General features: G+C 40.2%; 1 protein-coding gene across 2 annotated transcripts in view; it reads right to left on the reverse strand.

The window, feature by feature from the left end:
- The window catches only part of Gprk2 (G protein-coupled receptor kinase 2), a 31,425-nt gene that overhangs the window by 13,254 nt on the left and 1,864 nt on the right, over positions 1 to 16,307 (reverse strand). For both annotated transcript variants that reach the window (XM_089591849.1, XM_089591848.1), the window contains exon 2: positions 2,159 to 2,680. In XM_089591849.1, the coding sequence (XP_089447975.1) occupies positions 2,159 to 2,210 (52 nt within the window). In that variant the 5' untranslated portion in view covers positions 2,211 to 2,680. The remainder of the gene's footprint in view (positions 1 to 2,158; positions 2,681 to 16,307) is intronic.

Genomic DNA, 16,307 nt, shown 5'->3' on the forward strand with positions numbered 1-16,307 from the left:
CAAAGCAGCGCCAAAAAAATGTGCATCTGAAATTTCAACGTTTTTGCAAAGTCTACTTTTTGCGTGCTGAACCCCATTCATTTTATAGCAGCTGTCAATTGAATTTTCCGACAACTTCCAAAAAAAAAAAAGAAAAAAAAAAAAAAAAGAAAATAGTTGTACGTGCATCCAATTTTCCTGCAGCGAACGGAGAAAAAAAATAAAGACGCAAACGGGTCTCCAGACGCGATCTTGAACTTGGTCGCCGCGTTCCGGGTCGTTAATAATTTGTCGTGAATTTGCCGCTTTCCTCGTGTCGAGAATTTCGCAGGTGCACGAGCGAAGAAAGCTGTCCTCGCGGAACAGCATAAGCCATTATCGCCCCCCTCTTCCCCCAGTCTGCTGTATATACACACATACACCATACACAGTGTTGCTGCTGGTGGTTAAAGAGCTATAGAAGGTAAGCTACATACAGGTATACATGTTATACGTATGTGCACCTACATCGCTGGGTCGTTCGGGAAATCAATATTGGACGCTCCAGTTCACCTATTCGTCGGCTACACGCGCCCCAACGCCTATACATACACGTGCACGCCTGCATGATCCTTTCGATACACAATATCTGTGTACATACACGCGTTGATAATATTTACATACACACAGGTTACACACACACACACACACACACACACACACACACACACACACACACGCTCGTAAAGGCCAACACGTATGGTGTATATGTAACGTGCTCTCCTTGCCCCGCTCTGGTTTCGTGCCACTTATTTCGATTATTTCGATAACCATCGCTCTTTCGTCTCGACTCATTACTTATACATACCCTCTTTTCCATTTCCAGCCTGCGTTTCTCAATTTTCATTTACCGAGAAACAATGGCACACACGAGCGTATTTTTCATCGTAACGCGAGGTACCCGGGTTAAGCGACATTATATACTCTGTCATTCAATTATATTTGCGACACTTTCGTGCACGGCTAAGATTCAAATTGTCTTGTTTACCGGGAGCTTAATTTAATTGAGCCACGTAATTTTCCACATCACGTTTCAAAATACAATGCATTGGTATAGTCCGGGCGCAGCGTAATATATATGAGAAAAGTTATTTTACCATACATACTAGTCAACGTAGAAAGCGACCTTGTCATGTATTCCATTTTCTTTCGTATCGCCTTTTTTTTTTTTTTTTTTTTTTTTTTTTTTTTAATAACTGATAAATCATCGTCCTTCACCGCTCCGGCAAGTAATACGCCGGTAGAACCTTTATATTTTCAATATATCACCAGCTTGCGAATGATATATACGCGTTATACTAATCAAATAATTAAAGTGTATTCAAATTCAATTTAATATCCAAAATGTTTTTCCTTTGCATGTCATTGGGGTTTCCAAAAAATCTAGATTATTTTGGGCGATTACGAGGCGTCCACTATCAATATTAATTTGAGCCAATTAACGTTATCCAACGACAAAATAATGGTTGTACAAAAAATATGGATCGTTAGACCTCGTTAAATATATTTGATTTGCTTTTGGTTTGCAGAGAGGAGCTGATAGCGCATCCGTCACATTTTATTTCCCAAAAAAAAAAAAAAAAACAAACGGGGGGAAAAAAAATTGAATAAGTAGGTATTGATAACAAGCCCATCAGGGGGTAAGCATATACCTATATTTACATTCCAATCGAGATTGTTGCGCAGATGTATATACGTGTAAAAGGAGAAGAAGAAGAAGAAGAAAAAAAGGGAGAAAAAAAGGCGTTGGTTGCGGCGCGAGTGTTTTTCTACTTTCTTGGCTTTTATGCGGCTCCCCCGATCTCTCCGCGGAGACGTAAACATCATTTGAATGTTCTTTTTCATTCTTAGCTGATCAAACGATGACGCAGATGGCAATATTTTTATTCTCAAAGAGCCTTGATTTTTATCGCGTGCGTTTCGTTTACGTGAAAAACACGAGAGAAAAAAAAAAAAGACGTCTCTCTCAAATGCATTCAAAAAAAAAAAAAATAGATTCCAGGTAGGCAAGCGTGGGTATAGTGGCGATAAATAAGAACGAGTATATAGAGTTTGTGGGTAAGAAAAAAAAAAAGAAAAAAAAAAAGAAAAGAAATTAATAATAATGAAAGAAAAAAAAAAGAAAAAAAAAGAAACGGACCTTCTCTCGCTTTTAGGTAGACAGTATTGGCTACGATGTTCTCCAACTCCATCAATTCCAGCTTGTCGGGGTGGTCGGGTCTGTCGAGTGTGGAGGAGGCGGTTCGGGCCGCGGCCGGGCAAAGCTCCGGGCCGGGGTCCGGGCCTCTGGCGGCGGCGCCTCCTGGCGGGCTTATTGGGCGGCTGCCCTCGTGGCTCTCCTCCTCGACTGATCACCCTCGCGGGCCCAGCCGGAGCTTCTCCCATCTGCTGCGACCCTCACTGCGCGGAGCCCGCGCTCCTCTCTCTCTCTCTTACTTTCTTTCTTTCTCCTATCCCCCGACTGTGGTGGTGCTCCTTCTCTTGGGTGGACAGCTGCTGTGATCACTCTCGCGCCGTGTAGCTCCTCCTCCTACGCTTCTTTTTTTCCTTTTTTTTTTTTTCTCTCTGGTGCTGGTTTTCTCGACTAATCGAGTCTTCCCTCAACGGGTCATCTTGGTTGCTCTACTAATGCGCACTGCTATTCCCTTACCTCTTCCTCCTCCTGCAAATTAAAGATTTTTATTTTTTATTATACATATTACATTATATTTTCTATTTTTAGATGATAAACATTGTTTGGGCCCCTTGACTTGTTCAACTATAGGTTTTCTATATACTGTTAATTTTTACCTCAAGAGTTGTACGGTATAAAAAATAAATTAAACTACAACAAAAATGCTCCAATCGTAATAAAATTTTGCACGGAAATTCGCTTTGAAATATTGTATTTGTGATCGGAAACCAAAAACTATCGAAGCCTTATTTTCCAATGGATAGCTGATGGGTGCTGGTATAACTCGATTCGCCCTCGGCGCTTCCTACAGCGAATTCACAGCAAATAATACAATACGCAAAAAGCTCGGAGACGTCGAGGTGAATAAAATCATAGAGGAGCTGCCCGCGCATACGTGAGCTTTCGAAATCGGAAACCCGTTTTATACCATCCGCAGAAAAAGAAAGGGTGATAAAGTGTGTATTTTTTTTTTTTTTTTTTTTTAGAGTCAAACGTGAAACAGGTGCGTCCTTGAGATAAGACTGAGCCTTTCGATCATTCGAGCGGTGCGCTCGTCACGTAATCGCTTTACGTAAATTTTTATCGTTTGCCAATCCAAGATGGGTATTGTCCTCTCCGTGCACTATACACCCCCCGTAACAAGTATATACATATATATCTCTTTGTTTCTTTGGAAAAAAGTTTTTTTTCATCCAAATCCTTTTTTTTTTTTTTTATTATTATTATTATTATATTATGAGTCAGAGGATGAAGCACACAAGTTTTTTTTTTACAAGTCGCTCGACTTCAAGCGACAGTGGCACGATTCAATACCGTTTAGGTGCAGGTATATGACATTTATACCAAGTGAAAAAAAAATGTACATCTCCCAAATGCAAATATAGTTTTACTTTTTTTGATAACTGCAGAAAGTTCATATCGTATCAACTTTTTGATCAAATAATTTTCGGGATAATTTTTATGTGTCACAGCACATACAAATAAAAACGCTTGCTTGACAAACTTTTTGCACAAAGAACGCGGCTCACGACCTTATATACATATATTTACTGGCTAATCGCGTGCTCGTCGGGATGCAGTAGAAATGGCACTTTAAAAGTTGAATGTTCCACGTTGAGGATTTTGCAGAAGCTGCGCTTATTTTCGATCTCTCGCATGTCGTGTAAGTAAAGCTATACACAGGCTCGTCTACTGTAACGTGATTACACGCAGTGCTGAAACATTTTGCGACAGTTGTACCACGACACCATGTCCAAGCACACCTGTATTTTCGATTTATGTGGGGGATACAGGTCACTTGGTTTGCTTTTTTTTTAGACGTGACGTAGCCGTCGCGGCCTTTGAACTTTTTAATTTCGCTCAGAGTTTATTATATACCACAAGCACCAACATACTTCTTATATTGAAGTTGAAATGTGCAAAGACGCTTGTTTGTCGAAAGTACACGATCTGAGATCATTGATATACTCAACGAAGAAAAGTATTCGAGATCTACTATAATTTCAAGAGTAATTTTAAAGTAAATATATATATGACTTAAATGAAAAAAGATAAAAAAACACTGACTACGTACGATAAATTACAGAAAAATCGTTTGGTCTTTTGTCCGAAACTCCTAAATGATGAAATTCCCAATTGGACGGTAAGAGTAATTTACGCACAGAATAGACAAGGCTATACACAACAGCGAGATCGTCACTGAATTCATAAGCGTGGGCGTATCGTTCCATTTATCTGTGATAGTTGTTGAATTCACGTACCAAGCAACCTCCGAATGTCAAACTTGAACGAGCATTGTTTGCCACTTGATCCAACACACGCGGAACACTGTACAGCTGCTACGCAAGTGCTTTTTTTTTATCATCGTCGTCATACAATACATACATATACACGTATAATGGCTGGAGCCAAGTGGAATGCGCTAGTTTGTTCGTCGGCAGAAGAGTAGTTGGTATACATCGTAGAAAATATTTTTTTTCTTCTACTGTTTATCAACGAAAGAAAAACCTCCGTTATCGCGAGGCAATCGGAATTCCCGGCGTGTACAAAACCTTTAAATGGTAAAATTGAAATTTAACTTGAGTGTTAAAATTGTTGTCCTTTTATTCATTCGATCCCAAATCAATTCAATCAAACGCCTAATTACCGTTTTTTCATGATTCGAAGCAACCAAATCGACGGACGCGAGTTGAGCGAAAGTTTGAAGACCACAAGTAGGAAACAAAGGAAATCTGAGCACGATAATCGTATATCGACAGTATCGCGCGCGACGACGACTACATCGATAGACCGTATGCAAATGGTCCGTGCTCTCTGCAGGGTATCTGGCAGTTGTCGGCGCGACAACAGCGTTGACCAAGAAGAAACAAAAAGAAGAAGGAGAAATAGAAACAAAAGCCTCAAGTAGGTATTAGCGATCAACTATACTTAGTCCAACATGTCTCGCCTACTATGCACACACGATCGAGCGGCTCGAAATCTGCATCGTGTGCGCTCGAGTGTGTCGTAACTTTTCTGACGTCGTCGTCGTCATCGTCGCTACCCGTCAATGCTACTGATATGTATATACATTGCTCGGTTGCAGTTAGTCAGCGCGAATAGACTGTGATTAAGAACGGACATACGCAACTGCACGTTGTGTACATCTCTCGCGTGCAAGAGATATACACGGGAACAAGTGTGACAGCAACGCCAGCAGATCGATCCTCGGGATGGTCCGGCGCGCTGCGCTATTAATTACATGGATGTACAAATGTTCCGTTGGTTGGAACATCCATTGAATATACTCAAAAAACTATGTATCGTTCCTAGCTCGTTGGACCCCCCTTGCCTCGACAGATGTACGCATTTTGAAAGTGAATCGTCTTCGAAAACTTCAACAAAACTATTACGTTTCGTACATTGCAGATTCTTACACGGAGTGTGCGAGAAGTAGGTCGTATAAGCTAATCAAGCCGTAAGTGCTAAGCTGAAATGACTTGGGTAAACCCTGTGGCTATATGTTCTAACTACGGTGTAGTCCCCGATGTATGAGTGTAAAGTCAACATTTCTCGACCCTCATGTGTGTAATGATTAATTGGCGTTTGTTCAAAAGGTCGATTGTTTCAAAAGTACTTGTGTCACACGATACACTTTTGGATATGTCGAGAACAAAAAATAATCTTGCTCTTTCAAATTAATTAAAATGTGCCGATGCAAAATAATAATATTAGTTAATAACTGTTGTGCACATATTATATGTAATACGAGTCGTGATAAAAAAATGCTCGAAAAACAACAATTGTAGTAGTGATTTCGATCAGGTAAGCTTGAGTATTAATTTTCTATTATTGTATCCACAAAAAAAGTGTATACACAACGTATTTTGAAGAGTACTAAGATACACGTATACAGGTGCAGGTAGAGCAGGCATGTAATAAATAATAATTACATTTTCACGTTAGGAGAATAGAAGACGAAACGCAGTGACGACATCTGGGAATAAAAAAAAAAAAAAAAAAAAAAATGCTCGAGCAAGAAAATTCAATTAAATTTCCATTACGGGAAACCATTTGAGAGGTGTAGAATGTGGGCAGAGAGGAAATTTAACGTTGATGGCATCGGAAATTGTTAAGCCTTGGGTCTGGTTGGATTTCGAAACTTTAAATAGTGCTAGAGCGGTTTTATTTCATTGCAAAATAAGGTGACAGAGAGGCAGAGAAAAAGAAAAAGGATGCAGGAAAGGAAATCTTATTGTTGGCGTGAAAAAAAAAATTTATATACACTCAAAACGACGACAATTGCAAGTTCATTCAAAAGATAATTTACTAAAGTGCTGAATGCAAATGCTCCGTCGACAGTTCCTAATGGTAGTGATAGATATATCCCAGCAATGTGACAGTAACACAGGCACTTTACTCGCATGGACAAATAAAATACTTATTGAGTCCAAGTGCCTGAGTAGCTTTCACGTTTGTAATACACATATGCATATTATCTCGAAGCAACGTTCCGTATATGTATCCAGTTAAACATAATGGACACATATCAACAGAAAATTGCCAGAGATCTTGGCAGATATTTTTTTTAACTTCCTCTTTAGTTTTGGCTCAAAAAATTGGTAAAATTATTTTTTTCTTTATAAACAAAGCCAAAAATGTTACACAAGTTTCAAGTTATCACATTTGCATATACATTAGTCTACAAATACAAATTAAAAAATATGCAAATTTGAACTGGTTATGAAAGATTTTCTATCAAAGTTTTTATTCTTGAATTTATATGTGCTTTTTGATAAATTCAGACAATGTGCAAACTTACAAAAAAACACCTCTTTCATCGAATTTCCGTATTTCATTGAAATTTCACAAATGCATGAGCTATAGGTACTGTTTGCTTTGCTGCAACTGATGATAATCGACAACCAATAATCGAGGGAAATTTAACTTCATACCCGTCGATTAGTATACATTTTGATGTGCACCGATGATTGACGCAAGGAAATTAAATCGAATAAATTATCGGAGTGCATTCGTAAAATAACATTATTATTATTTATAAATACATGCGCGCCCGATCGTGTAGCCACAGGTATTTACTTTTCAATGGAAAAAGAATATCACCTATAAATTATGTTTACACATGAATATACACGTACATAAATTACCAGAAGGCCAAACGCGAGTAACGTCACGTGTTGTCAGAGTACAAAATACACGCAATTCTGTGACGTGCAAAATTTACATAGAAAAGAAAAAAAGTGTTTTGACACGACACGTATGGATAAAAAGAAAGAGGAGAAATACCGTGACGCCGGAACAAGACGTTGCGATTACGCGGTTGCGCGCCGAAGGATAATAAAATAAAAAGGACGAAAAAAAGCGCCCTCAGTCGCATAGGTACATGATGCATGGAAATGATATGTTGAGTGACACCGCTATGGCGCTGCATTGACAAGTACAGTAAATATACACCGTAGCAATGTGAGCACCAATAAACTCTGTAATCTTGCGTAATTCAATTTGTTCGTCTCTTCTGAATTTTAGTACCGCTGTTTACTGATTTAACATTCACACACAATTTTATCACAAAAAAAGAAAACACGATGCCAGTATCCTGTTTTTCCCTCCCCCCCCCCCACACAAGATAGTTACTGCTGGGAAAATGATGCGTATACGACTAATCGGTTAATTGGAAAATCCCAAATGAGATGCGCCGAGCAACCGAATAATTTAACGGGAAAGCACACTTTTCATTGCGTGAATCACGAATATCCGTCAAGGTTATCGGGGCTGTACAATATATATACACATCAAGTTGATACTGTCGTGTGCGAAGTTCAAAAGTGTGTCACACCAAGTTAATCCACAAATTGAAAATAATATTTATCGCTTGGTCGCCAAAACTTATCGACTTGTTATTAAAAAAACAATCTGTTAATTGCCAAGCTTTAATTTTTTTTTTTTCTCATAATTAATTGAGCGTCTCGCAGCTCTGAAATTGCCGAGTAAAATTTTGTCATGATAACAACAGCAGTTGTTGCTTCAACAATACCGAGGGATAAAATAGATTTATAGTTACAAAGTCAGGAAAAAAAAAAAAAAAAAACATGAAAACCCCCATTTTCCGAGTGGTTGCGTTTTTTTAATGCGGTATATTTTTCACTGGATGCTTCACTCGGTGAAAAAGACGGAAGAAAGTGTAATGTTGTGACGAGGCCAGGCAGGTTGGCTGGCGCCAACGAAACGCCGTGAAAGCCAGCTATACACGTGTGCGGTACACACGACCGAACCATCGTTGATTGTGTGTGTAAGTACAAAAAGGCAACGAGCCTGAGACTCGTCGGTCTCCCATTCCTTCTTCCGCCTGGCCGGAGAGCCCCTTTTCTCTTGCATATAGGGGTAAATGACCCAATTACTGCGCACTGAAATTTTTGATTGTACTAAATTTCTCATTTCTCAATGTTTTTCGATGTAAATTGAACCAGTTTTACTTAATCTTTATCTGCAGCATCTTGTGCGATTAAAACGACAAACATTTTTCTGTTAAGTAACTTTTTTTTTTTTAAATAATTGTTTTAGTGCTGATATCACTTGCTGGTATTCCTGCGCACGGTTTTTAAAATTAGTACCAGTCGCCCAATTACTGCGCGGGTATCTCCCATAAGGTTTTCATGCTGAAGCCCTAGACCCAATTGCTGCGCACCAATCACTACGCACGACTACAAAGTTTTGTAGGTTAGATTCGTTTAGAGTCACTCAGTTAAACAATTATAAATGTCATGATGTAAAGTATGATTCTGGATTGAACGTTATTAATGTCCGTACGTGTTACAATATCTAAGCACCCAAATTTTTCAGTCTGTTTTTCTTATTTTCAGTTACCGTCGAGTGCGCAGTAATTGGTGCCTGCGCAGTAATTGGATCATTTACCCCTACTCTCTATTTTATCATGCACATTCCTGCGATGCTTCGGGACAGCAAAGAGGGAAAGGGAGAGAAATGATAATTTGCCGAGCGATTAGTCGAGATGACACGATTTTTAACTCGTTGCTGCAATCCTCGTTAGTCCAAATCCAAGAGTTTGGGTTTTCGACACATCTCGCAACAAATATCCGAAACAATACAAGCACTTGGTTACCTTGACTTGTTTGCTCGAAGAAAGCAAGCCAAATTAACGGGAATTCCCATCGAAGCGCAAAGGAGACGTGCAAGTTATCCATTCGTTATAATGTTTTCTACATCTTGTACATATTTTTTCTCAGGATGTTAATTACCGTAAAACTAAATTGTTACATTTTATTTTCATACTGATGCTCTTTAGTTGTTAACTGGATCTTTTACTTTCAACAATTGATTATGCGCAATGAAATTTATTTGAACCAAGAATATTTTCTTTGGGTTGTGCACAATTACTGAAAAGTTAAAACTTATAGTTTTCCAATGCACTAGGCACGCGTGAGATAAGTTTCCAGACGAGATGGGAACAAACAGTGCCTTAAAAAATATCGAAACAAAATTGAAAGATCCTCGTGGTCTTTCGAGCAGTTTTATTTCACCCAACAAAATCCAGGAAGTCTCGAGATCAATTTTTGCGAGAAGTTTGAAAATCTTGGTGGTCTTCTGGTCTCTGGACGACAGTCTGGTAACCACTTCTCGATATCGAACACGAGTCTAATTTGCATTTACTAAGTGGAGCATGTCTACAAGCGTTTCACAAATGACAATCATAGTAATCGATCCATCGCGAAACACGAAAGTGCATTTCATCCGTAATGTTTTGCTAAAATTAAGTAATGCGGACGAAAGTTGTACAAATTGGAAAAATTTCATTAAAAAACTTTATAAACTCCGACCACCTGCTATACGGTGTACTTATGTATGCACAACACGCGCATTCGTAGAAGAAGTCAGCATATAAAACTCTGCTAGGTCAAGATATTATTATTACCTCGTGCCTACATGTAAAATCCACAGAGTAAATTGTGAAAATTCAATGAAAAAAAAAGTTGAAACACACCGTGAAAAATCCCTAGAGCTGTTCGAAGTAACGTAAAATCATTCATTAACTCGAGAAAGGGAGGAAAAAAGTTAATAGCGTAGGAGAACAAGTTGAACGACAATATAAAGCGCGGGGGGAGGGGGAGAAAGAATCTGAGTATATCTGAAAAATCCATACCCTGCACGCATTCAATGGACCGTGAAGCTATTATGGCTCACTAATTAATTGATGCAGCTGTACTTAATTTAATGAAAGTATGACTGTATATACCAACGACTCCGATAAGCAATGACAGGAGGTGCCCGGTGAGGTGAAATTATCCAATTATCAGCGAGAAACTGTGTTGTTGAGCTTATTCACCCACCCGACCGATGTACATACCTGTACCTACTTAATTAGCGTGTACATAAATTTCATTTGCCGGGAGGAAGAATAGGCGCACTGGCAGAAGAAGAGAACAGCGAGAGGAGAAAGTGGAGAGATGAAGGAGGCTCGGGGCGGCAAAAGAGCGCCGTATAGGTACCAACGGCTATCAGGAGTCTGATGGAGGAGCGTCGGCGAAACAGCATGGGATGGTAAAGAGCGAGAGAGGCCAACTTCCCGGAAACTCGTTATACGCCTTCGTACCTAATCGGCCTGGACGTGTATCGACGTCGGGTTTCCTTCTTTTTTTTTTTTTTCTTTTTTTTTTTCTCTCCCTGCTTTTCCTCGTCAACGTGGTACGGTCGTTAAGGGCGCGGGAGAAGACCTCGATAGCTCGATTGCTCTTTTCCCTCCATCCACTCGCTACACGGGTAAGTACATACCTACATAGTTGACTGCGCGAGTGTACTCGAACAACAGCGCGCAATGAAAAGTTGTAGGTATATATATACACGTACGGGTATACTCATCGAACTCTCGAAGGGGGAGGGAGGGCAGTTTCGAAGGACGCGCTCTTCGCGAAAACTTGTTTTAACAAGGCCGGTGCGTTATTTTGCATGGACTCCCTGCTCCACCGGAGCTCGTGATGCGTTGGCTCTGACGCGTGCTCCTGGTACTCCCCGTTGACCCTTTTTTCTTTTTTTTTTTTTTTTTCGCGTTTAGCGACGTGCTTGTGGATAGGGGGTGGAAAAAAAGGGGCTTGTTTTGGGCCAAACGTCTTAGTGAACGGACGATATGGTTCTTTCCACGCGGCGAATAATTATTAGTGAGGGAGAGAGAAAATCGGGTTTCGTGGCGGCTTTGAATAAGTGCTTCAGCCTTGTGTGTATCGCTACCGATGCCTAATTGGACGAGACATCGTTCCCCGGTGGTATATATACACATATGCATGGAGATTGGGATGATTACCATAAAAAGCTGGTAATGAGCTTAATGACAACTCCGGGGTGATGTACTCGCGGGATATTGTTACGTTATGGGCGATCGATTTTTACTGCGAAATTGATTGATGGCTAAGTTGAAAAAATAATAATAACAACAGCGACTATGATTGATTTTCACTAGAGCAAACAGTGTCTTTACAGTGTCTCATTATTTGAATACGTGAATAATAACTCTAGTTACAACATCACAAAAGTTGATTCTTTTTTTATTTGTATGTGTATTCACTGGTTTAAACAGTAAAATTACAGAATGTAACGGTAATGATTTGACGTGTCGTAATTTTATCGTTTTAGAATGAGCATTGCAGGCAATAACTCTTTTGAGCACTATAAAAAATAATAATTCATACAAGTGGCACAAAAAATAACAATTCAGTTAACAGCTGTAAAGTGTAATAACTCAATTGAAAAAAAAATTACGGTGCCTCGGATGGGGTGGTGAAAAATTATAGTTCAGGCAAAGGTGATAAAAGGTATATTAACTCGAGCAATAACTTAATGGTTTTTCATTTATTGCAATAAAAAAATAAAAGTTATATTTTTGTGATGGTAATTTTTCACAAATTAATTATAATTATCCCTTAATACGAATTATTTATGTATATTTTTACAATATTTTTCATTGCTTGTTTCTTTTAAGATTATGTAAATGGCTGTACAATCTTTAAAACACGAGTACGAAAACAAATTTTTTTTTTTCATACTTATTCACTTCGTTTCGAGACTGTGTACGCTCAAGACGAGCTGGTTCTTTCCGAACGTGCCTCCCTAAAAAGCATTTAGGGATCAGTATAATCAACCAATCAAATTGAAATAGTGATGGATAGGGGAGAATCAGCTCGTCATGCTTTTTGATGGCCTTTAGAATTCATATATTGTGATAAAGAGAAAAATCAATTTATAATGCATTTTTTATGTTTTTCCAATTTGAAACATAACAAACACATCATAAATTTATTTTTTCAGACAAAAAAATTATTTAATTGTGTAATTTTTGTTGTTTTTTATATGGAACCTTATGAATTGTTTATTTTTGAGTTGCTAAGGCATAAGCTTTAAAAAGTCACACTCACAGTATACTAACACTATGAGTTTTAAAAAGTATAACCAAAAACTTTTGTTCTAAAGGTTTTGCAGTTTCAGAACCACCATTTATTTTTTCTGCAATAAATAAATATATATATATAACCCGGTGAAAATCAAGTCAGTTGTACTTGAAACAAGGATATATTATCTATTGGCAATACACTGATACGTTATTGCTGATGCTTCGATAAGCCGCAGTAAATAAATAAACAAATAACGCTATATCCATCGAAAATTCGCAATCGAGATAAAAATCATCCAACCCCTACGACTTGCGGGTAGATTTGATTTAAAACAGAGTATAGATCTCCCGTCAACTTCTCAACTATACGGACCAAAGAAATCCGATGAACAAAATGAGAATTGAGTACCTATTTAAGTGGCCACGGCAGCAGTTTGCTCGGAGAGAGGGAGATGTTAGCGTAACCCGTGGCGCAAGCGAATTCTCGATCCAAAGTAACTCAAAATACACACGCGCAAGGTGCAACGAGCGAGCCTCCAACGGCAATATACGCTTGTGGCTGACGTGCCGCCCGGTGTATGTGTGTATATATGTATGTATATAAGCTCGGGTCACGCAGGAGGCCAGGTGTCGGTCGAGCGAAAGAGAGGAAGCTCCCTCGCTCGGTATATATATATATATATATATACGTGTCCTCTTGGAGGCCACTGGAACGAGGAAGTGCGCGCGCGTCATCGCGGAGCCTCCCCCCCGCACATCCGCACACAATATATACAATACACGTATAGCCGGACAGTGCGTGCAGTGCGCGCGCGCCTCCTGGATATACGTGCGTGCTCGCGCTACCGGGAGGAAGCGCGAAGACGCTCCTGCGTCCCCCCCCATTACTATTACTCGAGCGTCTCTTGCTCCTGACGATATTCCTCTACAACTATTCCTGGATATTTTCATGTCTACGTCCCGATGAGGTTCAAATTGACCGCGTGTCCCAACAAAAATGCGACATCGAGGTGCTCATTGGGCAAACATGTATATACCGATCACACGCGCGTCCTTATCGGTTGTACCGCTCTCCGATCGTATACCTGTATAGCACCCGGTAATAAAGCTCTGTTCTCTCACGCGACCGGCACATTTTAACGTGCAAATGAAACAAACGGAATAATAGAGATACTTTTGTTGCCGGTTGCGCGGAGAGATCGGCAAAGAGCTCTCCCTATGCTCTCTTGGCTACTGTTTTTCCGCAAAATATACAGGGAGAAAGAGCGAGTTAAAAAATAAGGGGGATATTGGAACGCGTTACTGCCGAGCTTTTATAGGCCGCGCTCTCTCTCTCTCTCTCTCGCTTCATCCACCGACGTCGGTTTTTTTACGGTCCAAAGCCCGTGTGATGGCTCTTTTCGCTTGTTTACGCGTTCGGGAGATCAAGGGAGAAATTGCCATTTTTTCCTCCAGCTAGTCCAGCCAATAAAAGCCGCCAAGTTTGCTTGTGGAAACTCGGAAATACACTTTGATTTTGTTTATCGAATTTCTCATCTTTACGAGACGCTCAAAAAAAAAAAAAAAAGGCACGATCTACGACCCATTTTATCGTTCACGAAAGCTTTCGGTCGAAAAAAGTTGTTACGGTAAAGTTTTTTTTGATCATCCAATTTTTTTACTCGCGCTGCGATGGTATTTTTCAACTATTTGCACGCGTCATCGAAACTTGGTCGCGCAGCATTTTCGCAGTTGAGCGTCAACTCGAATTCAAGTGTACGAATATTATAAACGCTCATTTTGCACAATAAAACGGACGATTTGTTTTCGTCACGTTGAGTATACACACTTCCAGTCGCACCGAAATAGAAACGCGCACATTATTTATAGGTATCGTTTCGGTAAATCAACTTGTTAAACCTCATGATTAAAAAAGACTAATTGCCAAAAAAAAAGAAGATAAGTATTTCGTGGTAAAAGTTTTTTAATTAGTAGAGCCCCGGCTCGAAAAGACGTGTGCGAGTCAACTTTGGGGGGGGGGGGGCGACGAGAGCGTGGGCAACAAAAAAATACGTATAGGATTCCAAAAGTGGCTGTCGCTCGCCCCTCGTGCACGCGCGTGGCTCGAACTTTTCTCCTCTCCGATCGCGTTGGCCAAAACCTAGCCGTATCGTCTATAAATCTCGCGCTAAAATAAATCAAGCCTCCACCCCGTTTCTTTGGTGCACCAGTCGCCGGTTCTTTCGACAACTACCTCCTCAACATCCACTTGGCGCGTTTGCAGGAAAAAAAAAAAAAAAATATATTTCCACACCCCTCGGAACTTCCGACTCGCTGATGATTTAAAACCAAATTCTGCGTGTCCTGCACGTTGCACGACCCTCGGGTTATTTGTAAAGCGAGTTTATGTAAGTACAAGAAACCAATAATCGTATAAACCTTACGAATTTCTTGTTTACTCAGATACACATACATGAATATTCGGTTGGAAAAACCAAACAATAAACGCGCCACGGATAAACAAACGCGGCTGATACCGTTACGATACTCAGTAAGTGCAATCGAATAAAAATAAGCCATTTTATCGAATGGCGGGGGTATCGAATAACACGAATCAATTAAAATCACGGGTATATTCGCAGCTGGGAGCCCAACTCTTACGGGGGCAATCTTGCGACAAGCGCCAGTCCATGTGTATACCAGTGATTCCACTCCGCCAAATGGAGCTCCCCTGCAGCGTCCAAATGGACCGGCTACACTTTTTTTCTTTTTTTTTTTTTCATCACAAACGCGAAAAATCCATCAAGCGAGTTATTTTCTACCACGGCTGCACGCAGGTAAGTACACACCTATACTAATGCAACGAGTGGCTTCTTTATTCAATATTCCCTGTATTTTTGTTACATTTCTCTTACTTATATGTTGGCAAAGTAAATGTCGGTGACAAAACACACACACACACAGAGGCGCATCTCGCGGTGTCTCGTGAAAGTTGGAGCGTGTGACCCCGACAATTTTTTGTTGTTGTTCTTTTCCCTCTCCGATTGAAAAGTCGAGTCGAGAGAAGCGCATTCGCGAAATCGGGCTGGCAAATAGCGGGGCCGATCTCTCTCTCTCTCCTTCACTCTTACTTTTCAATGACGATCATAGGAATGTAGAAAGGGGGAGGGGGTGAGGTTGCCTGCAGCCAGAGAGATGCTCACCACGCGGAATCTCGCCTGACGGCATCTCGGCGCTACCGCGCGCTCACCTGCTCGTTTGTATCGCCTACGTGTGTAGACATAGGTGTACGAGGAGAGTGGGTCCTACAGAGACATATATATATAAAATACACACGATGTATTATTGTCATTTCGCGAACAGCTGCTGGTTGGAAAAAGCGAACCGGTGATTGGGATGACTCGGCGCACCCGAATGGATTATTATCGGTGCAGGTCGCGAGAGAGAGAGAGAGAGCACTCGCTACTCATTTTTTTTTTCCACTTTCCTCGGAGATGATTTTCACCCCGTCATCCCGGATAATTTATTTCGCGCGTTGGTGTTGTTGATTCGTTTTTTTGCGCGGGCACAGTAATCGCCAGTCGACAGTTTCCTCGTTCTACCAAGAGTATATATATATACCTACAATCCTCGGTCCAACATATTATCTTTTTTTCAACGCGAAGCCCATCAAACTCAATCGGAGCGACTACTTAGTACCGAGTCCTGATATACGAAAGTAAATATAGGTATACCTGTACA

This window comes from Copidosoma floridanum, unplaced genomic scaffold (genome assembly GCF_036245765.1).
Source record: "Copidosoma floridanum isolate Cflo_tuat_1 unplaced genomic scaffold, Cflo_Japanese_pri ptg000014l, whole genome shotgun sequence".
NCBI classification, from domain to species: Eukaryota; Metazoa; Arthropoda; class Insecta; order Hymenoptera; family Encyrtidae; genus Copidosoma; species Copidosoma floridanum.